The following is a 24,246-nucleotide window of genomic DNA, read 5'->3' on the forward strand; positions in this document are numbered from 1 at the left end:
CTCCCCTTTGGCAGTATGTTATGCCCCTCTAGTGGGCTTTTCATTTGACCAATGTACAGTTGTGTGGGTTCATGCGCGATTGCCGAGGCAAGAGCCTCTTGCACAGGTACTGGATTAGCTAGCGGCTAATCCCCCCGCAGGTACAGGTGAATTCGGAGAGGTTTCACGCCAGAAATCTCGTCCGATTCAAAGGGCAAGTAGCCCTACAGGTGCGGGAGCTCGAGGACTTGCTAGGGATGCGACCGGCACGCAGAACGGAGCCCGAAACAGTGAATTACAGCCTGCTGTGTATTTTTGCAGGTTTAGGGTTTTGGCCCTAAACGGACCCTAATACCCCCAGGAGGTTCGGGGACGCAAGGGGACCGCTGTACAGGCGATCTGGAGCATTTTCAGGGCTGAAAACAGAGAATTCAGCGTGCTGCAGATTCTCGCCAGGTTTTGCAAAGTGCCCGTATGCGTTGGGAAAGTCAGTCAATGCGTGGGAATACTGACCGTGAAGGGTTCTAGTACAGTTATGCTGCCGAAATCGGGCTGGAACAGTGGAAATTCAGCCGAGTTTGTGCGGGGCAGCTTGTAGGAACCACAGCGTTTATTCCCTCTTTTGAACAATAAAGAAATACCGAAAGGGGCGCCTAAGTTAGGGGCCAATCTGGTGTCCGTCTACTCATACAGGTGCAATCTAGCAGCCTGTATCCCTCTCCCCTTTGTTGTGTCTTGAAAGTACAGGTAAAATAGACGACTAATAATGGGTGAAAGCTAAATCAAGGTTTAAAGTAAAGTCTACCGCCCTTTTTGGATTGAACAGGCCGGTTTCACTAGCTGCTGCAAATTCCTTGTTTTCAGTCCCTAATCACTTGTATTAGGTTGAATTTCAGCAAAGTCTTAATAGAATCTCATTCCCCACTACCTACTCTACACATATACCAAGTTTGGAGCATTTCCATCGCGAAAAGGACCTCCATTTTAGCATTGGAACGCGCGCAGTAACAATTTCTGGTTATGTGCAGAAAATTACAGCAAGCGTGTGTGTGTGTGTGTGTTTTGCATGTTTTTGTGGTTGGTTGATTGCAAGAATGATTACGTCCAAAGTGGCACAGTTAGCGGAAGATAGACCCTCATTCGTGAGAGCTTCCGATGAGTTTTGTGGAAGGTAGACTCTCCCCTACAAGAGCTTCCCAAAATCTCGCAGAAGAGGATAGATCCTCTCAGTAGTCAGAGAGCAGTTCTTCTACTCTCTCAGTCAGAAGCAGAAAAAGGCCAAGAAAGAATAGAGGACGGGCTTTCGCCCCGTTCCTGTGCTTGTAAAGATTCTCCCTTAGTAATAAAGATATTCTCTTTATGGGGCGGGACCAGCCCATCTTCTAGTCCCCAATGAAGTGTCGAGCTTTCTCTCTCTCTCTATTCTCTTGAGTATTTGAAGTACAATTAAAAGTCAGTTTACGCTTCCGTATTTTTGAGACAGACCTTTTCAAGATATTTCCATGGATTTTGTGACTAATCTTCCACCAAGTTTGCATTCAAGGAAAATTCAATGTTTGACAATTGTCGATCGTTTCAGCAAGTTTTGCAAGCCGCAATAACTACACAAGATGTAGCACGGTTGTTCATGAAGCATTGGTACCCCCTCTGTGGTTTGCCAAAATCGATTGTTTCAGATAGGGATGTTAAGTTTACGTCCAATTTTTGGCGCGCACTCTTTGAAAATTTTGGCACTAAGTTGAATTTTTCATCGGCTTTTCATCCACAGTCAGATGGTCAAACAGAGATTTACAATCAATTGGCTTTTGATGTTTTAAAGTCATATGTGCATGATCAGCTCTATCTCCCATTGGTCCATACTATTTTGAATGACTCTTTTTCTTCTGTCGTTGGTCGAACTCCGTATGAGGCAGCTCTTGGCCGTCCGTTCCAATCACTTTTGACTCGCTCGGTCAGTCAAATGTCTGATGCCAATGCTGAAAGTCAGTCATTGGATGAGATTTCTGAGAGTGTGAAGCTTCGGCTAAGCAAGCCTCAGGAATCTTATTCACGGCAGGCTAACAAGCATCGTTAGGATGTTTCGATCAAGGAAGAAGATTGGGTGTATTTAAGAATCATGAAGCAACGTCTTAAGCAAGTTGGAAAGAAGTGTCCAAAGTTGTCTTTTCGTATGTATGGTCCATTTCCAGTCATTAAAAAGATCAATAAGGTTTCAATGAAATTGCAGTTGCCTAACTCATGGTCAATGCACAACGTTTTCCATGTTTCTTGGTTGAAAGTGTTTCAGGGAACACCTCCAAAGGACATTTCGAAAGAAGAAGAACCGGAGATCATCGATGAAGCTAAAGTCATGGAGCCAGAGCAAGTGTTGTTGCATCAGTTTCGACATGGTTCGAAGAAGCAAGTAAGACAATACTTCTTGAAGTTCAAGGATCGAGGAACCCACGAAGCGGTGTGGGTCGATAAAGAGTTTTTCGAGGACTATCCAGAGTTGTTCCCAGACTACAAGGAAGCCATGCAGCTCGGTATCAATACCTCACTTTAAAAAGGAGGGGATGTCACGTGACACATCCAACCCTATGTGTCCGTGGACAAGCTACTTCATAACAAGGGTTCCGTCAGTCCAGTCAGTCTAGATTAGCAAGTGTTCTGGCACTTTTGTAAGTCTGTTTGCAGACCGTGCATGCCCAGGCACTTAGTGTAGATGCATATCCTCTGGTTGCACACAACATGATCATAAGCATTCCCATCAGAATCCTTCAGGGAAATTTTCCACTGTCTTTGACCTATTTTCCCTATTTTTGACATTTTTTACTTATTATTTTAAGTGAGTTTTGTTGAGAACTGAGTAGGGCAAATTGGGTAAGATAATATATAAGCAAACCAAGCCTAGCACTATTTGGCAAAAGAGCAAGGAGAACACAGGCCACAGGCAGCAGGTTCCTCCTCTCTCTCAGCAAGACCAACCCTTGGGCGATTCCTTCAAGCATCCCCTAGCGTTTTCATCAGCAAGACTTCATCGCTATCAAATCCCAGCACTTGGCGTTTTCAGCTATAGCTTCATCGCCAAGACCTCTCAGCACCTAGCGTTTTTCACCCAAGCAACCATCGCCACAGATCTCAGCCATTGGCGTTTTCAACAGGCCATTGTCGCCCTCTTTTCCATAGCCTTTCAGCATTATCACATGTTAGGTGCAGCGGAATGATTGTTTGCGCTTTGCTCAAGATGAGTGCTCCGAACTGTGCTCAAGGTTCCTTTTAGTTAATCACTGAATTTCGGGACTGTTTTGGTGGCTGAAAATGACTGTTTTGGCTGCGTTTTTGAGGGCTCAAAATGGGGGATCTTCTGCATCTGATTAGGGCTGATCTGCTGCTGTTTCATCTGCTGAATATCTGCGTTTTTAGGGCTGATGTCGCTGGCTGAAAACGCTGAGAGTTGCAGGGCTTGCTGGCGTTTTTGGGCTGAAAACGCTGATCCTTTGCTAAGGTTGAAAAACGCTAGCAACTGATGCTTCTTGCGATGGGAGGAATCTGCAATGGCTATGGCTGTTGATGATGTTGACGATCATGCAAGACTGGGGGAAAACGCCAGGAAAGGGGAGTTGGCCTAGCGCTAGAAAACGCTAGGGGCTGATGTGTGTTGGCGAGGATTGGGAGATCAAAACGCCAAGAGTTCTTGCGGATTCTGCTGAGAAGGTGCCTGTTGAGCATGTGCTCTTGCTGCCTCTTCTGCCATTTAGTGCTAACTTGGGTTTGCTTATATATTAACTTAGCAAAATTGCCCTACCTACTTTTGTTGGAAAGTCACTTAAAAATAATAAGTGAAAATACCAAAAATAGGGAAAAAAGGCTAAATGCACTGGAAAATCCCCCTAACTGATTCTAATGGATTCTGATGGGAATACTGATGATCATGCTGTGTGCAACCAGAGGATATGCATCTAATCTAAGTGACTGGGCATGCACGGTCTACGAATAGACTCACAAAAGTGCCAGATCATTTCTAAATCTAGACTGACTGGACTGACTGAACCTTGATCATGCTGTAGCTTGTCCACGGACACATAGGGTTGGATGTGTCACGTGACATCCCCTCCTTTTCAAAGTGAGGTACTGGTACCGAACTGTATGGCGTTGAGGGAGATCGCCAATAGCATCCGGAATCTTGGAAGGGACTCTTCGCCGGCCCACTCTGATGTGTGGGTCATGCGGTACTTGAACTTCATAAAGGTCTGCAATGCTTGCTTCTTTGGGCCGCGCCAAAAGCGACACAAAGTCTTCTGTGGCTCCTTCGATGCTTCAACTTTGTCGAGAGTCATGCTTACTTCTTCTTCAAGAATCTCCATGGCTGAAAATTCCTGAAACCACTTCCAACACAAAACCATGAACATACCTATTCCATATAAAGTGAAGGGAAAAAATGTTGTCTTCCTCAAAGACTGTGCATGCAACATAGATAAACATAGAGACGGAGTGACAAACCGTTCATCAAACACATGCAAACAATGAGATCGAATCTTTCTCTTTTGATCTAAATCAATCAACTTTGGCAATTCACAACGGAAATGCCGATGCTTCGTGCTCATACTGTGATGTGCTCGTTCGGAAACTGTGTCATGCCAAGGAAGAGACATGGAATGTGACTTTCTTACATATATACTTTTCAGCTTTTCACGAAAAATCCGTATACATTCGTGCTCATCCATGAGTGAAACATGCTCAACATACAACATGTCATGCCTAATAAAAGGGATCACATAAAGACGCTAACTAAAATACAGGAAACGATCACGAATGAAACACTCGAACAATACGTGCGTATCAATCGTGCGAACACATAATACTTCTTGTGAGGGTTCTTTGGACCAAGGCTCGAGAGCCAAGATCGCTTCTTCTTGAATGATCGAATCGTCCTGTGGGGTTTCTTTGGACCTCGACTCAAAAGCCAAGATCGGTTCTTCGTGATTGATCGAATCTACAACGAGGTTAGCTTCGCTAAAAAAAACATCCACTAACACATCATCCTTGTGAACAATCACATCATCTTCATGCAACTCATCATGCTTGTGAGAAATCACATCTTGATCATGCAAATCATCATGCTCGTGAGAAATCACATCTTGATCATGCAAATCATCATGCTTGTCATTGTCATCCAAATCATCATGCTTAGCAATATCATTCAAATCATCATGCTTATCTTTGTCATCCAAATCATCATGCAAATCATTGTCATTCAATTCATCATGCTTCTCATAATCATGCAAATCCTGTGTGTCATGCTTTGGAGAAGAAGAGACTGAGAGAGTCTCCTTTCCCCAAATCTCTTGCATCTGTGCACGAACTTGAGAATAGAGTCGCCAAAACTCTTTGTTGTGGTGGTCTCTCTTTTCTTTGAGGGCTTTGTTGTCGCGATCAAATTCTGCTTGCCTTGCTTTGTTCTCTCGATCAAATTCTGCTTCTCTTGCTGTGTACTTGCTCGCTCTCACGCGCTATGGCTGCCATTCTTTCTTGGTACTGGCGCTCTATGGCTGCCATGTCTTCTTCGTAGGATTTTCTTCCTGCTTCTCTTTGTTGGTCCAACTCCTCCATAGGAGTTAGCGCAATCCTTGTCGTAGATGGGAAAGAAGGAGGGTCGGAAAAACCTCCTGGTGGGGAAAATTCTTCTTCGCCTCTCATGCTCATCACCTCCAAGAGAAGTATCCATTCCGCTTCGAGTGATGACCATTATGAAGTCGTGGCTTCTTGTGGGTTCTTGTGGTCTTGAGGTTCTTAAGTTCACGAGGAACTTGGGTTCTTGTGGGTCTTGGGGTTCTTGAGGTTTTCTTTCACTTGCAAACCGTGGTTGAGAAGGATCTTCTCTTCACCCGAGTTCTACTCCTTTCTACGAGCGCACCCCTTGGCGGCCTTGCGCTCACACCAAGGTTGCTTTTTCCCACCTCACGTCGATTGGCCGGCCGCTAAGTGCATCGCCCGCTCTCAATGAGTGAAAAGAGACACAAGGGGAGGCTGGACAAGCCCTTCTTTCTTGGGATTCCTGTCACTCTTCAACAGAACACGATTAGGAATCGACACGCCCAAGTAAACTTGTGTTCGTGCGACCTCAACAAGCAAAAAAATTCTTGTGGTTCTTGTGGTTCTTTCCTTGAGTGATACAGAACACTGCCAAAGCTCTAATTTCAATGTTAGGTGCAGCGGAATGATTGTTTGCGCTTTGCTCAAGATGAGTACTCCGAATTGTGCTCAAGATTCCTTTTAGTTCTTATGGAAGGGAGAGCCTTCCGTTCTTAATGGAATGTGCTATGATCACGAACAAAGTGAATGGACAATGTGCGTGCAAGTGTATGAGACTGAGAGATAGAGAGAAGAGAGATACGACACCAGAGACAACGTAAAACCCTCCTCCGAAGGCCCCACTCTCGTCGGCGAGAGTGGTCTACTTTTTGATTGCACAAAGTGGTACAATGCGTATGCAATGGACTGATGCAACTTCGACTATGCCGATGACAACGACGACTTTAGGGCTGAAATTTGTGGTCTTCTAATCGCTGAATTTCGGGACTGTTTCGGTGGCTGAAAATGACTGTTTTGGCTGCGTTTTCGAGGGCTGAAAATGGGGGATCTTCTGCATCCGATTAGGGCTGATCTGCTGCTGTTTCATCTATTGAATATCTGCGTTTTTGACTGCTGAATATCTGTGTTTTTAGGGCTGATGTCGTTGGCTGAAAACGCTGAGAGTTGCAGGGCTTGCTGGCGTTTTTGGGCTGAAAACGCTGATCCTTTGCTGAGGTTGAAAAACGCTAGCAATTGATGCTTCTTGCGATGGGAGGAATATGCAATGGCTATGGCTGTTGATGATGTTGACGATCATGCAAGACTGGGGAAAAACGCCAGGAAAGGGGAATTTGCCTAGCGCTAGAAAACGCTAGGGGCTGATGTGTGTTGGCGAGGATTGGGAGATCAAAACGCCAAGAGTTCTTGCGGGTTCTACTGAGAAGGTGCCTGTTGAGCATGTGCTCCTGCTGCCTCTTTTGCCATTTAGTGCTAACTTGGGTTTGCTTATATATTAACTTAGCAAAATTGCCCTACCTACTTTTGTTGGAAAGTCACTTAAAAATAATAAGTGAAAATACCAAAAATAGGGAAAATAGGCTAAATGCACTGGAAAATTCCCCTAACTGATTCTAATGGATTATGATGGGATCATGCTGTGTGCAACCAGAGGATATGCATCTAATCGAAGTGACTGCGCATGCACGGTCTACGAATAGACTCACAAAAGTGTCAGATCACTTCTAAATCTAGACTAACTGGACTGACTGAACCTTGATCATGCTGTAGCTTGTCCACGGACACATAGGGTTGGATGTGTCACGTGACATCACAGCAGCAGAATTTCAACAAGTAAAGACCAGCAAACCAGCGTTTTTCCTTGCGTTTTCAGCAGCAGCAGATTTCAGCCCCTGGCGTTTTTGAACAGCAGGACAAAAGCACCCATTTTCAGCCCTTAGATCGGTCTCGTCATCCCCGTCGTCGACATCGATCTAGCCTAGAGTTGCATCAGTCACATGCATCCACTTTGTACCTGTTTGTGCAATCGTAGACCACTCTCGCGAACGAGAGTGGGGCCTTTGGAGGAGGGTTTTACGTCTCTGGTGTCGTATTCTCTTCTCTCGCTATCTCTCAGTCTCATACACTTTCACGCACAGTGTCCATTCACTTGTTTGTGATCATTGCACTCTCTCATTAAGAACGGAAGGCTCTCCCTTCCATAAGAACAAAAGGAACCTTGAGCACAATACGGAGCACTCATCTTGAGAAAGAACAACATTCATTCCGCTGCACCTTACAGGAGAAGCTAACTCCTTAACAAAAAGAGCAAACTGATTGTCCCTTGGAATGTCCCTCGAAATGACCCTCGGAAATTTTTGAGCTAGCTTGAGTTGTTTTACAGATATGCTGTAATCGCGGACGATTACTCTCTTTCAAGAAGGGGAGATGTCACAAACTGTTGACGTGTCAAAGCCTAAAGAATGGAGCCAACTTACAGATGCCGGCCGAGAGGCCTAAACCATAAGAAGAACAAGTAGCAGAAGAAGAAGAAGTCATACCAACTTATGGGGACCCCGTCTGATGGGGCCCCAAGTGACAAAGAATTAAAATAAAGCAGGACTAGAAATTGCGAAGCTGGCTTATGATGTGGCAGATTTTCGAAAATCACGCTGACTGATGACGTGGCAAGCTGTACGGATTTCCGCATTTTGCGCCGACTGCTGACGTGGCAACTGTACGGAATTCCAGATTTTACGCTCGCAGCTTTTCGCATTGCTTTTGGAACTAGAAGCTTTTGAGTTTTAAAGGCTTTTCGCTGTAACTGCTTTTCAGGCCAAGGGCCTTTAAATATGAGGTTAGGGCTCATTCTCTGGCATGCTTCCTAGAGAAGGTGCAGAGTTTGGAGTACCGGCTTGTACTATGTTGATGCAATATAAAGAAATATCGAAAGGGGCGCCAAGGTTTGGGACCAATACTCTCTACGGTGGAATTCCGCCACTCCGTGTAGCGTATCGTCTCTCTCTCTCTCAGTTCAGTTGTTATTGAAGTGCTTAAAGTCTATTCAATCTGTTCTTTTCAATTGGCACGTGGTGCCCGTCTTGTGACAATATGCATCTACTCTAAGTGCCTAGACATGCATGATCTGCGAACAGACTCACAAAAGTGCCAAACACTTCCTAAGCTAGGCTAACTGAACCCTTGTCATGAAGTAACTTGTCCACGTACACATAGGGTTAGTTGTGCACGTGACAATCTCGTATATTAATCGGCTTCAAAAATCTTGGCTTTAGTGCTTAGAAAGAGAGTGACCTTCTTAGCACCTTCGATCACCTCAAATGGCGCCTTCCCCGTTGAAGAGTGAACCGTGTTATTGTAGGTAGATTCCACCAAAGGCAAATTCCACCATAGAGTCTTATGATCAGAGATGTAAGACTTCTCAATAAATCCAAAACCATTGATGTCACGTGACACATCCAACCCTATGTGTCCGTGGACAAGCTACAGCACGACAAGGGTTCAGTCAGTCCAGTCAATCTAGATTTAGAAGTGATTTGGCACTTTTGTGAGTCTGTTCGCAGACCGTGCATGTCCAGGAACTTAGTGTAGATGCATATCCTCTGGTTGCACAAAGCATGATCATAAGCATTCCCATCAGAATCCTTCAAGGGAATTTTCCAGTGCATTTAGCCTATTTTCCCTATTTTTGACATTTTTCACTTATTGTTTTTAAGTGACTGTTGTTGGAAAGTAGGTAGGGCAAATTGAGTAAGTTTGTATATAAGCAAACCAAAGCTAGCACTTTCTAGCAAAAGAGGCAGCAGGAGCACCGCTCAACAGGCACCTTCTCAGCAGGAACCCTCAGCAAGGCCTAGCGTTTTTGCTACACAGCAGCAAGGCTAGCGTTTTGCATCAAGAACCCAGATCAGCAAGCGTTTTTGCATTTGCAGATTCCCGACGACAGCAGAACCACAGATCAGCCCAGCCTTTTGCATTTGCAGGACATCCGGCGGCGACAGCAGATCAGTTTTCAGGGCTAGCGTTTTTGCATCTCCATCAACCCTAGCATTTTGCAGATTCTCCGCCACGGAACTTCAAGAAACCCCAGCGTTTTCAGTTTTTCAGCCCTTAGACACCGCAGATCAAGTCCCGAACCTCGCAGATCTCACCTTCCCGCAACAGTTCCTCGCCGCACGGTCAGTTTCCGCAAGGTTTACAGTTTCAGCCCGGAAAACGCAGATTTCAGCATCTGCGTTTTCAGCGCGTCGTTGCATCGTCGCCATTGACATCGTCTTCGACATAGAGTCAGAATTCAGCAGATACAAGATTTGCAGATTTCAGCCCTTAGCGTTTTCAGATTTCAACCCGTCTCATCATCGTCCTCATCATCGTCGACATTGTCGGTAAGTTCAAGCATTGTAGAGATTTGTGCAATCATAAGTAGACCTCTCTCGCCATAGAGAGTGGAGCCTTCGGAGGAGGATTTGACAACAACTCTGGTGTCGTATTCTCTTCTCTCTCTATCTCTCAGTCTCATACACTTTCACGCACAGTGTCCATTCACTTGTTTGTGATCATTGCACTCTCTCATTAAGAACGGAAGGCTCTACCTTCCATAAGAACAAAAGGAACCTTGAGCACAGTTTGGAGCACTCATCCTGAGCAAAGTTCAAACATTCATTCCGCTGCACCTAACATTGGTATCAGAGCTTTGGCAGTGTTCTGTATCACTCAAGGAAAGATCCACAGAATTTTTTTTGCTTGTTGCGGTCGCACGAACCCAAGTTCGCTTGGGCGTGTTGATTCCTAATCGTGTTTTTGAAGAGTGACAGGAATCCTAGGAAAGAAGGGCTTGTCCAGCCTCCCCTTGTGCCTCTTTTCACTCATTGAGAGCGGACCGTGCGCTTAGCGGCCGGCCAATCGACGTGAGGTGGGAAAAAGAAACCTTGGTCTGAGCGCAAGGCCGCCAAGGGGTGCGCCCGCAGAAAAGAGCAGAACGCGGGTGAAGAGAAGATCCTTCTCTAACACAGATTGCAAGCTAAAGAAGAACCTCAAGAACCTCAAGAACACAAGAACCCCAAGAACCAAGACTCCCAAGAACCCAAGTTCCTCGTGAACTTAAGAACCCACAAGAACCCATGACTTCAGTGAATCATCACTCGAAGCAGAATTGATACTTCACTTGGAGGTGATGAGCATGAGAGAGGCGAAGAAGAATTTTCCCCACCAGGAGGTTTTTCCGACCCTCCCCCTTCCCCATCTACGTCAAGGATTGCACTAACTTCTATGGAGGCTTTCGACAAGATGGTGTTGGACATGAAGTTAGACCGCGAAGCACGAAAAGCAGAAAGAGAAGCAGACAAAAAGGCCTACGAGGAAGAAATGGCAGCCATAGAGCGTAAGTACGACTTGGAAGAAAAAGAAAGTCAAGCCAAATTGGATCGCGAGAACAAAGAAAGTCAAGCCAAATTTGATCGCGAGAACAAAGCAAGACAAGCAGAATTTGATCGCGAGAACAAAGCCATAAAAGAAAAGAGCAACCAACACATGAAAGAGTTCTTGCGACTCTTTTCTATTGTGCAGGCGCAGTTCGCACAAGATGTCACCAGCCAGTGGCAATTCCATTTTTGTTTATTTTCTCTTTCTTTGGGGAATTTCGTTTGTTTTACCTTTTGGAAACACCCCTCTGGAAATCCAACTGCCCTGCATTGCATAGCAAGTGTGGAACTGTTCAAAGAGAGTCTAGGCCTGAGGGCTAAAGAGCACTAAGGTTGGACAAGGACTATGGTTAGCCAAACTGGGGTCATTGGCCAGCCAAAGCAGAATCCTTTGCTACATAGGCTACATTTCAGTTCTGGGTGTGGCTGCAGTGTACAAAGAGGGTCAGATGACCTAGAAGAATGTAATGCTATTTTTGGATGGCAAAATGTCTTCGCGTCATTACGTGCAGTTTGACATGGGGATCGTTTTGTTCCTCTGTGGCCAAGTCAACAGAGGCTGCAGGTGAGATTTTTAGACCCGACGGTCTAAAGCGGGAAAATGCACAAATGAGTGACACTTGGCACTCTGAGGCCAGTTTACTACTTAAAGAGAAGGCAAAAACGTGATTTTCAGCTGTGAGCTCGTTTTTGAGTGCTGTCACAGGTAGGAGAGCTTCAATGGAGTGATGGCTTACCCTCTATGTACAGTGAGGTGCAGGATGTCATGACCCGCATACCTCTCACTGCTCTCTCTCTCCCCTATTCTTTATGGTTATGCCCCTCTAGTGGGCTCATCAGATTGACCATGTACAGTTGTGTGGGTTCATGCGCGATTACCGAGGCAAGAGCCTCTTGCACAGGTACTGGATTAGCTAGCGGCTAATCTCCCGCAGGTACAGGTGATTCGGAGAGGTTTCACGTTCGAAATCTTGTCCGATTCAAAGGGCAAGTAGCCCTACAGGCGCGGGAGCTCGAGGACTTGCTACGGATGCGACCGGCACGCAAAACAGAGCCCAAAACAGTGAATTACAGCCTGCTGTGTATTTTTGCAGGTTTAGGGTTTTGGCCCTAAACGGACCCTAATGCCCCCAGGAGGTTCGGGGACGCAAGGGGACCACTGTACAGGTGATCTGGCACATTTTCGGGGCAGAAAACAGAGAATTCAGCGTGCTGCAGATTCTCGCCAGGTTTTGCAAAGTGTCCGTATGCGTCGGGAAAGTCATCTAATGCGTGGGGATACTGACTGTGAAGGGTCCTAGTACAGTTATGTTGCCGAAATCGGGCCAGAACAGAAGAAATTCAGCCCAGATTGTACGGGGCAACTTGTAGGGAACCACAGCTTTTATTCCCTATTTTAAAGAATAAAGAAATACCGAAAGGGGCGCCTATTTAGGTGGCAATCTGGTGTCTGACTCGCATACAGATGCATTCTAGCAGCCTGTATCCCTTTCCCCCGTGTTGTGTCTTGAAAGTACAGGCCGGTTACATGGTTCCATCGATGGGATTAAATCACTTTTTCCTCAAAAAGTGAGCCTTGGTCAGTTTGGGTTAAAGACACAGAGAGAGTTTAGGATGACCTTGTAAACATAGAGAGTTTGAAAGTAGATCGAGTGGATTTACAAGTGAGAAAGGCTACGAGAGTCTTTCTTTGGATACAGGTGAGAAAGGCTACGAGTCTTTCTTTGGATACAGGATGAATGGCAACAAGGAAGAGGGTTCCTCTTCAGAGGATAGACAGCCTATTCCAACTGCACAAGAAATTGGAGAGAGTTCAAGCGAAGCAGAGAAAGCTTTGCAGGTTGTTACTGCTGTGACCATGTTTAAGCAATTGATGGAGAATCCAAGATTTATGGAGTTCATACGATCTTCATCAATAGCACATCAAGTTCAAGGCAGTTTTGGCTTGTCAAGAACAGTGTTTAGGGGTATGCAAGGCATGGTGCCCAACCCCATGTATGCAAACATTGGTTTACACCCAGGATTTCAGGGCACACAAGGTCAGTTTGGGTGTCACAAGGCAACTTAGGTATGGCTGGTTTTTCAATCCCATCAGTGAATATGACACCTGGACATCAACATGTTACTGGCCAGGGAGTACAGGTAGGTGTACCCATTATGCAAACTGTCTCTTTTGACAATTTGGAGTCAATGGATAAGCTAAAGCCATACAAAGAAGATGATCAGTGAGTCCATTGACACATTCAATGGCTTTGATGAGAGAACAAAGGTTTTCTCTTTCCTCGAACAGTTTGACAAAGCATTTGTTGGAAGGAGCATTTAAAGTCAAGAAAGCTGGCACTTTTCTGGAAAAAAAAAATGCAAGTTAGTGGTGGAATACACTGTTGTTACAAGGAGAGACTCCTTCCACTTGGAATGATTTCATACAGGTACCGAATTAGCTAAAGGCTAATTCAAAACAGGTACAAGACGATTTAACAAGATTTCTTGCGAGAAATCTCGTATAAATCAAAGGGCAAGTAGTCCTACTGATGGAGTAGATCAAAGGCTACGAAATGGTGCGATTGGTATGCAAAACAGAGCCCGAAAGAAGAAAATACAGCGTGCTGTATTTTTCTGCAGATTTAGGGTTTTGACCCTATTTGATGCCTTTTTGTCCCAAGAGCTTCGGGGAAGCTAGAGGACAGTAATACAAGTGATCTGGAGCATTTTAGGAGCTAAAAACAGAGAATTCAGCGTGCTGAATTTCCGGGACAGGTTTGCAAAAGTGCTCTATTATGCGTGGATAATCACTTGGATATGTGGATTTTTGGCTGTGAAGGTTTCTACTATAGTTATGTCGCCAAAATTGGGTCAAAAAGAGAATTCTCAGCCCAATAAAAGTGACAGCATAAGGGTAGATCATAGGTTAATCTCCAAAGATCAAGATGAAGAGCAGAGAAAGATTGTTTTCGATGCTCAGTATGCAAATCAGTGATATTGCATAAAGGCTGAAATTGCATGAGAGTTGGAAGATTCACAATGCATTTCACGTGAGTCTTCTCAGACCCTATGTGGGTGATGTGCCAAAAGATATGCCAGCTGAAGATCAGCCAGAAGTCGAGGAACTTGACGAGATCTTGGTCCCGGAACAGATTTTGGCACATAAAGAAAGAAAAGAAAAGGCAAGGTTGCAAGGTGCTGTTTGGTAAAGTTCAAAAGCTATTCACCTATGGATGTCAAGTGGATGGAAAAAAGTGAACTTGCAGAGTCACTAAAAGTATGGGAACTTAAAACCTTGGTTTGTGTCACAAACGGGAGCGCACACGAATAATCAACAAGATGAAAATAAATAATCTTTCAACTAAACAAAGTTGAGGGAGAAGTTCGACACAATATTTGGGACCAGAAGATGGGTTGGTCCTCCCCCCTTAAAGAGAATCCTTTATTAGGGAGAATCTTTTTACAAGCACAAGAACCGTAGAAAACCCCTCCGTTCTAAATCTCTGACTCAATGGTCGTTCCTTCCCGTAAGGGAAATCCGAGAGACGAGCTCTCAATCCTTTTTCCGTCTGTATTTGGAGTCGAGACTCCGCAGACAATTTCCGAATTCCGTTCCCGGAATTCCCAAGCGTAGGCCGAAGCCTTCTCGCTTCTCCTTCGCGATGAAGTACCGGCAAACACACACACAAACACGCGACAGCAATTCGTATGGCGAATCCACAATAGATATCTGTCACTCCTACGCGGGAAAAGCGACTTCCGTGCTTCGTAGTCTCGCGATCTCTTGCGGTAGAGTCTTCTCTTGCTGACGTTGGTAACCCCCTTTGAGTGAGGGCATGTGGTGCTTTTATAGCTCCTTGGCCACGGCACGAATAGCTACTCGCGTAGAGATCGCGGCCGTTTTTTTTTTTTTTTTTTTTTTGCATTGCTTTATCCGAAATAGAGAGAGAGAATTCGATGGCTGGTTTTGTTGCTTTATTTTCTAAGTGGCTGCCCACTTATTAAGTGGGCGGCCGGCATATTTTAAAATTGGTATGAACCTGCCCAAAAAAACTCAATAAAACCTTATAAGTTAAAAACAATGCCTTTCACAACATTTCCCAAGCGTCCCAGGATTCAACCACATGCACGAATGCAATGCAAACATAGATTCCTCGCGGAAAAGCGTCTGCTCTTCCCGGAAAACTCGTTAAAAAATTCCGCTTTTTAAGAAAAGCTTCTCAGAACCCATCTTTATTCTTGTGCTTGCGTCTTTACGCGTATTCCTCTTTCCAGTTCGGGTCTCCTGCCAGACCCACGAGATATTCCTTTTCCGATGCTCCTGTCACCCCATCACGTGACGCATCAGGAATATTCGTTTCCCGGTCTCTCCCGCCGAACTAACGGTAAAACCCCTTCGCGATGCTTAATGTCACCCATCATATGACGCATCAGAGTTTTCCGTTCCTGATGGCTTTTAATAATTCCAGTAGATCTACAGTTCCTAACCTTACGGTTCAAGTGCACATCTTTAAATATCCTAATTTCAATAAAAAGAAATTACTCGAGAAAATAAGAAAATAGTCCATTTAGCAACAGTTTGCAACTACCTTGACCCCTTGAGATTCAGAGCTACATGGATTGTCAGTGTGACAATGGCTTCTGAAAGAAATGATGTACATGTTGCTTACAGTGAGCTCAAATGAAGTGCATGTTACATGAATGTTAGAGCTGTACAGATTGTCAGTTTGGCAATTGCTCTTATGGAATGTCCAAAAGTTTGTTTAGTGCTATAGAAGTGAGTTTCTTGTCAGTTTGTCAAGGGTACAATAATTATTTCTATTGAAGAGTACATGTGTAACTGCATTCTTAAACTGTCGGTTTGGGTATGCTCGAAAGATTACTGGATCCAGCGTGTACTAAAAGACAGTGACAAAATGTGACGCTTCCATTTTGTCATTGGAAAGTTATGGACTCAAAGCAATGGCAGAGTGCGAAGCTACCACTATGTCATTGGGACAGAGTTCACACGCAGGCAATACATGTGTCGACGAGGTGTTGAATACACCAGGGTTGACTGTGAGCATGTATGTGTCGTACATGTGTCGACACGGTGTCCGGACACCCGAGTGCTGACTGTAAGCATGTACGACATAGGTGCAAACGAGGACGTTTGAGATTTCAAGAGGGGGGTATGTCACTAGCCAATGGCAATTCCATTTTTGTTTATTTTCTCTTTCTTTGGGGAATTTCGTTTATTTTACCTTTTGGAAACACCCCTCTGGAAATCTAACTGCCCTGCATTACATAGCCAGCGTGGAACTGTTCAGAGAGAGTCTAGGACTGAGGGCTAAAGAGCACTAAGGTTGGACAAGGACTATGGTTAGCCAAAGTGGGGTCATTGGCCAGCCAAAGCGGAATCCTTTGCTACATAGGCTACATTTCAGTTCTGGGTGTGGCTGCAGTGTACAAAGAGGGTCAGATGACCTAGAAGAATGTAATGGCAAAAACTCCTAAATTTTAGGGACTGCTATTTTTGGATGGCAAAATGTCTTCACGTCATTACGTGCAGTTTGACATGGGGATCATTTTGTTACTCTGTGGCCAAGTCAACAGAGGCTGCAGATGAGATATTTTTAGACCCGAGGGTCTAAAGCGGGAAAATGCACAAATGAGTGACACTTGGCACTCTGAGGCCAGTTTACTACTTAAAGAGAAGGCAAAAACGTGATTTTCAGCTATGAGCTCGTTTTTGAGTGTTGTCACAGGTGGGAGAGCTTCAATGGAATGCTGGCTTACCCTCTATGTACAGTGAGGTGCAGGATGTCATGACCTACATACCTCTCACTGCTCTCTCTCTCTCTCCCCTATTCTTTATGGTTATGCCCCTCTAGTGGGCTCATCAGATTGACCATGTACAGTTGTGTGGGTTCATGCGCGATTGCCGAGGCAAGAGCCTCTTGCATAGGTACTGGATTAGCTAGCGGCTAATCCCCCGCAGGTACAAGTGATTCGGAGAGGTTTCACGTGCGAAATCTCGTCCGATTCAAAGGGCAAGTAGCCCTACAGGCGCGAGAGCTCGAGGACTTGCTACGGATGCGATCAGCACGCGAAACGGAGCCCGAATCAGTGAATTACAGCCTAGTGTGTATTTTTGCAGGTTTAGGGTTTTGGCCCTAAACGGACCCTAATACCCCCAGGAGGTTCGAGGGCACAAGGGGACCGCTGTACAGGTGATCTGGCGCATATTCGGGGCAGAAAACAGAGAATTCAGCGTGCTGCAGATTCTCGCCAGGTTTTGCAAAGTGTCCGTATGCGTCGGAAAAGTCATCTAATGCGTGGGGATACTGACTGTGAAGGATCCTAGTACAGTTATGTTGCCGAAATCGGGCCAGAACAGAAGAAATTCAGCCCAGATTGTGCGGGGCAGCTTGTAGGGAACCACAGCTTTTATTCCCTATTTTAAAGAATAAAGAAATACCGAAAAGGGGCGCCTATTTAGGGGCCAATCTGGTGTCTGACTCGCATACAGATGCATTCTAGCATTTGTATCCCATTCCCCTCTCTTGTGTCATTATAGCACAGGTAGAATAGACGACTAATAATGGGTGAAAGCTAAATCAAGGTTTGAAGTAAAGTCTACCGCCCTTTTTAAAGTTAACAAGCCGGTTACACAAGATCAGGAAAAGGAGACTCTCTCAGTCTCTTCTTCTCCAAAGCATGACACACAGAATTTGCATGATGATACGCATGATGATTTGAATGATAATGATGAGCATGATGATTTGCATGATCAAGATGTGATTTCTCACAAGCAAGATGAGTTGCATGAAGATGATGTAATTGTTCACAAGGATGATGTGTTAGTTGATACTTTCTCTATTGAAGCTAACCTCATTGCAGATTCCATCAGTCACGAAGAACCGATCTTGGCTCTCAAATCTAGGTCCAAAGAACCCCTTCAAGAAAAACCGATTTTGGCTTTCGAGCCTAGATCCAAAGAACCTTTACACGGAAGTATTATGTGTTCGCATGATTAGTACGCACTCATTGTTCGAGTGTGTCATTCGCGATCGTTTCCTGTATTTTAGTCAGCGCCCTTTTACTAGGCATGACATATTGTACGTTGAGCACGTTTCACTCATGAATGAGCACGAATGTATGCAGATTGTTCATGAAAAGCTGAAAAGTATGCATTCAAGGACGTCACGATCCATGTCTCTTCCTTGGCATGACACATTCGTAGAACGAGCACATGAAAGTATGAGCACCAAGCATGGGCATTTCCGTTGTGAATTGCCACAGTTGATTGCTTTACATCAGAAGAGAAAGATTCGATCTCATTGTTTGCGTGTGTGTGGTGAACGGTTTGGCCCTCCGTCTCTTTGTTCATCTACATTGCATGCACAATCTTTGAGAAAGACGAGATTTTTCCCACTCACTTTACATGGAGTATTGGCCCCAAACCTTGGCGCCCCTTTCGGTATTTCTTTATATTGCATCAACACAATACAAGCCGGTACTCCAGACTGCACCTTCTCCAGGAAGCATGCCAGAGAATGAGCCCTAACCTCATATTTAAAGGCCCTTGGCCTGAAAAGCACTTATAGTGAAAAGCCTTCAAACTTAAAAGCATCTGGTCCAAAAGCAAAGCCAAAAAGCTACCAGCGTAAATCACAGAAATCCGTACAGCTTGCCACGTCATTAGCCCGCGCAAATTTCGAAAATCTGTCTGTTGCTCTTAGGGTTAGGGTTAGGGTTTCTGCAGTTTTAGGGTTAGGGTTTCCAAAATTAGGGTTTGCAAGTTTTAGCGTTAGGGTTTCCAGAATTAGGGTTTACAAATTTTAGGGTTAGGTTTTCCAAAATTAGGGTTTCAATAATTAGGGTTTCTGGCAAAAATTAGGGTTTCAACAGTTAGGATTTCTGGCAGAAATTATTGTTAGGGTTTCTGCTCTTGGGTAGCCACGTCATCACGTTGTGACAGTTTAGGCCCCTCGGCCACATCTGTAAGTTGGCTCCATTCTTTAGGCTTTGACACATCAACAGTTTGTTACATCTCCCCTTCTTGAAAGAGATAATCGTCTGCGATTACGGCATATCTGCAAAACAACTCAAGTTAGCTCAAAAATTTCTGAGGGTCATTCCGAGGGACATTCCGAGGGACAATCAATTTGCTCTTTTTATTAAGAAGTTAGCTTCTCCTTTCTGCTCTTTTGATCAAGGAGTTAGCTTCTCCTTTCGGCTGTTTTGATCAAGGAGTTAGCTTCTCCTTTCGGCTTTTTGATCAAGGAGTTAGCTTCTCCTTTTCTGCTCTTTTGATCAAGGAGTTAGCTTCTCCTGTCGTCCAGATCGGAACTCTTGATATTCCGGCGTAGTAAAATTAGCCATCACACCCAAACCGCATTGATCTTCCATGGGTGTCTTGATGCACTAAAATCACATACCCAGGCAATCTCATCCAATTAGGAATATTCAGTAATTGGCACATCACAATGCAACCCAAATGCTTACATATGCATGTTACAAGACACAACAAACAGCGCCGTTGAAAACTCCCCAGAGACAAACGGTCTGCGGTATGAAGCTACTCAACGACTACCTCGTCACTCCCCCCGCAAATAACCTAAAAAGGTCCGGGCCATGAGCTCAGAGGACTGTACAACCAAACGCTCCCCAGACCGCAGTCTGCGTCGCTTGGAGGTTCAAGCATACAACCAAACGCTCCCCAGGCATCGGCCTGCATCGTTCGGAGGTTTTCTAGCATACAACGAAACGCTCCAAGCATCGGCCTGCGTCGTTCCGAGGTTTTCAAACATACAACGAAACGCTCCCCAGGCATCGGCCTGCGTCGTTCTGAGGTTCAAACAATACCAAAACAGTATTTCTCACTTCTCCACCCGGGAGAAAAATCACCAATCATTCAAACCAGTATCAAACGAGAGTCAAACAATTCAAATCGGCACCAAAACAGGTTCAAAACAGATACCATCCATTTCAAACAAATTCCAAACAGGATCACCAAACAAGATCAAACAGAACTCAAACTTAAAAAGCAATCTCGACATCAGTCGAGCTCGAAAAGTCCACTGACTTTCCATCTTGAAACCTGCACCAAAAATTAGGGTTAGGTTCCTTCCATGAGGTCAAAGCCGAGCACAGCATGGTCCATCAGCTCTTGGACAGACAATGTTTCTTTGGCGGCGATGGTAGTCCCAAGAGAGAGCAATCACACTGAACCTCCAAGGTCATCTGCTCGTGAAGAGACATCTACTGAGAGATGTCGAGAAATTAATCTACTAGGGTTTCCATGGCAAGCATTTCAGGATACCCCAGTCTTCCAAAAGTTGCACTTCGTAGGAAGATGTCAGAAACCATATAACTTCGGGCAAAAATTTTCTTGAAAGCTTGCCAAGTACTTGGAGTATGCTGCTTGGCAGCGTGCCAATAGAAAAGAACAGACTGAACAACTTTAAGCACTTCAAATAACAACTGAACTGAAATAGAGAGAGACGACACGCGACACGGAGTGGCGAAATTCCATCCCAGAGAGTATTGGCCCCAAACCTTGGCGCCCCTTTCGGTATTTCTTTATATTGCATCAACACAATACAAGCCGGTACTCCAAACTCTGCACCTTCTCAGGAAGCATGCCAGAGAATGAGCCCTAACCTCATATTTAAAGGCCCTTGGCCTGAAAAACAATTACAGTGAAAAGCCTTCAAACTTAAAAGCATCTGGTCCAAAAGCAAAGCCAAAAAGCTACCAGCGTAAATCACAGAAATCCGTACAGCTTGCCACGTCATTAGCCCGCGCAAATTTCGAAAATCTGTCTGTTGCCCTTAGGGTTAGGGTTAGGGTTTCTGCAGTTTTAGGGTTAGGGTTTCCAAAATTAGGGTTTGCAAATTTTAGGGTTAGGGTTTCTAGAATTAGGGTTTGCAGATTTTAGGGTTAGGGTTTCAGTAGTTAGGGTTTCTGGCAAAAATTAGTGTTTCAGCAGTTACTGCTCTCGGGCAGCCACGTCATCACTTTGTGACAGTTTAGGCCCCTCGGCCACATCTGTAAGTTGGCTCCATTCTTTAGGCTTTGACAGCAGTTTGTTACAAAGATTCCGGATGCTATTGGCGATCTCCCTCGACGCCATACAGTTCGGTACCAGTACCTCACTTTGAAAAGGAGGGGATGTCACGTGACACATCCAACCCTAGAGTCCGTGGACAAGCTACAACACGACAAGGGTTCAGTCAATCTAGATTTAGAAGTGATCGGGCACTTTTGTGAGTCTGTTCGCAGATCGTGCATGTCCAAGCACTTAGTGTAGATGCATATCCGCTGGTTGCACACAGCATGATCATAATAAGCATTCCCATCACAATCCTTCAGGGGAATTTTCCAATGCATTTAGCCTATTTTTCCTATTTTTGACATTTTTCACTTATTATTTTTAAGTGACTTTTGTTGGAAAGTAGGTAGGGCAAATTGAGTAAGTTTGTATATAAGCAAACCAAAGCTAGCACTTTCTGGCAGAAGAGGCAACAGGAGCACCGCTCAACAGGCACCTTCTCAGCAGGAACCCCCAGCAAGGCCTAGTGTTTTTGCTACACGCAGCAAGGCTAGCGTTTTGCATCAAGAACCCATATCAGCAGCGTTTTTGCATTTGCAGATTCCCGACGACAGCAGAACCACAGATCAGCCCAGCTTTTTGCATTTGCAGGACATCCGGCGATAGCAGATCAGTTCTCGGCCCTAGCGTTTTTGCATCTGCATCAACCCTAGTGTTTTGCAGATTCTCACGACGGAACTTCAAGAAACCCCAACGTTTTCAGTTTTCAGCCCTTAGACACTGCAAATCAAGTCCCGAACCTCAGATCTCACCTTCCCGCAGCAGTTTCTCACCGCACGGTCAGTTTCCGCAAGGTTTATAGCTCAGTCTCATGCACTTTCACGCACAGTGTCCATTCACTTGTTTGTGATCATTGCACTCTCTCATTAAGAACGGAAGGCAGAAGGAAGGCTCTACCTTCCATAAGAACAAAAAGGAACCTTGAGCACAGTTCGGAGCACTCGTCTTGAGCAAAGTTCAAACATTTATTCCGCTGCACCTAACAACTGAATTGGCTATCTCAGATTGCCCATCTGTCTGCAGGTGGAAAGATGACGAGAACTACAACCGCGTGCCGATGTTCTCCCAAATAGCCTTCCAAAACAAACTCGTAAATCGGGGATCTCTGTCAGAAACTATGGTCTCAAGCATGTATCTGAGCAATGAACAGTCTCGCTAAATGATTTGGCTCGACTGTTCTCTTTATGGGAATGAAGTGAGCTTGCTTGCTAAATCTGTCAATGACAATCCAATGCCATCGTGCTCACTTTGAGTCTTCGGGAGATCAAAGATGAAGTTCATAGCAATGCTTTCCCAGGGGCGGTTGGAAATGGGTAAAGGCTGTAGTAATCCCAAATGCTTATGCATGTCAAATTTGACCTTTTGGCATACTAAACAACTGCAAACAAAGTCGTCCATATCCTTTTTGAGTCTCTGCCAATAGAAGTAACGCTCGACACCCTTCAAGGTGGTATTGATGTCGAGGTGACCCATAAAAGGTGGACAATGGCACTCTGTCAAAACCTTAACGTTGTGTAACACACAACATCGTTTTCTTCATCAAGTAGCCCTCCCGTATGGAATACCCCGGAACTGTCTCCCCATTCTGTATCCGAGTAAAAATGTCCGTAAAGTCAGCATCTGTGGCGTACTGGTCAACCATATCCTTGAAGCTTCTATGATGAATCGCAGAAATAGCCAAGACTAGGGGCTTCCGAGACAATGCATCTGCCACTAAATTTTTATGTCCCTAAACATGGACAATCTGGAAGTGAAACTGTGACAAGATGTTAGCCCATCGCAAGAAAAATTCACTCTTTTTGGCATTGATAACTAATTTGTGATCCCGCAATGCCTGAAAGACCTGTAGCAGATGGTGTCGATGTTTTGATTCATCCTTGGAGAAGACTATAATGTCATCAAAGAAAGTGCCAACAAATGATCTATACTCTCGGAAAATCCTATCCATCATTCGGTTGAAAGTCGTTGGCGCATTGGGAAGGCCAAAAGGCATCACCAAAAATTCATATAAACCAAAACTAGTCCGAAAGGCTGTCTTGTAGACACTCCGGAGTGAAGCTGATTTGATGATATCCGCTTTTCAAATCAATCCTGCTGAAACAAGAGGATCCCTGAAGTTGGCGTTCGGTCAGACTACTAATCATGGAGGAGATTGATGAGATCCGCCAACGACCGATGCTGGATCTCCTTTGATTTAGTTATTTAGCTACCCCAGCTAGCTCGGTACTTTGCTTAGTTCACATCGAGCAGCTTAGGATGCCATAGTAATTTTTGTTTTGTTATGTTGTTAGTTAGTTTATTTTGTCACTCTTACTTTGTATCAAACCCACCACATTGTAACTTTCTGGTCTCATAGGTCACTTTGGCCTTTTGAAGATGTTAATATAACATTTCCTCTCTCTCTCTCTCTCTCTCTCTCTCTCTCTCTCTCTCTCTAAAAGAACCCTGGCCTTTCTCTGATATGGTATAGGCCGGCTACATCATGTTTGTGATCATGTCAAGTATGTTAATTCTTGCACATTACAAAAGAGATATGCACACACATGTTACCTGCACAACCTAATATGGATGTCTTTCAATAGTGTGCAGAGGAGTTACAAAGAAACTTACCGGCCCCTCAGAGCGATGGTGAGCAACTGGGAATGGGGTAACCCGAGGTTGAGGTGTAGCGATGTTGCGCCAATGATGACTGCTGCCGTTAACAGAAAATCCCTTTTCCCGAATTGTGCCTATAAGAGGAAGCGGCACATACTTCCCACCTCCTCCCTCTGCTTCTGCTGCTGCTGACATCACCGCCTCCTCCTTCTGCTTAGGTTGCATGGTATGGAAGCGATGGAGCTCACTGGTCCCCCAACTGATATGTTATAAATTTAAACGCGAGTAGAAGCAGCCTTCATTTTTGTAGGTGGCCTCTACTTTGAACGGGACATCTGGCCTACCCAAAAGGCAAAGGCTATATAGAAATGCTTTCTTTTTTTAAAATAAAATAGAAAAAAATTTGAGTTGTATTTTCATGCATTTTTGGATAGGCAAAAAATATTGATTGGTTAAAACAAGATAGTGGGCACTCATTTAGATGACTAGTGTGTAAATTTAATGATGGACTTTAAAAGTGTCTTGAGTTTTGAAATAAGAAGTGAATGCTCATTGACCAAGGAAAAGATTTTGGGTTGAAAGCATGAAACGTTGAAGTTTGAA

The 24,246-nt window shown here is 44.7% G+C and overlaps 1 protein-coding gene across 2 annotated transcripts in view; it reads right to left on the reverse strand.

The window, feature by feature from the left end:
• IYO (RPAP1-like, carboxy-terminal protein) overlaps positions 1-23,945 on the reverse strand; it is a 167,497-nt gene extending 143,552 nt beyond the window's left edge. For both annotated transcript variants that reach the window (XM_086484038.1, XM_086484042.1), the window contains exon 1: positions 23,659-23,945. In XM_086484038.1, the coding sequence (XP_086340164.1) occupies positions 23,659-23,868 (210 nt within the window). In that variant the 5' untranslated portion in view covers positions 23,869-23,945. The remainder of the gene's footprint in view (positions 1-23,658) is intronic.
• Positions 23,946-24,246: the final 301 nt, after the last annotated feature.

The sequence above is a fragment of the Adiantum capillus-veneris genome, chromosome 2, assembly GCF_014529385.1.
Source record: "Adiantum capillus-veneris isolate H3 chromosome 2, ASM1452938v2, whole genome shotgun sequence".
Lineage (NCBI taxonomy): Eukaryota > Viridiplantae > Streptophyta > Polypodiopsida > Polypodiales > Pteridaceae > Adiantum > Adiantum capillus-veneris.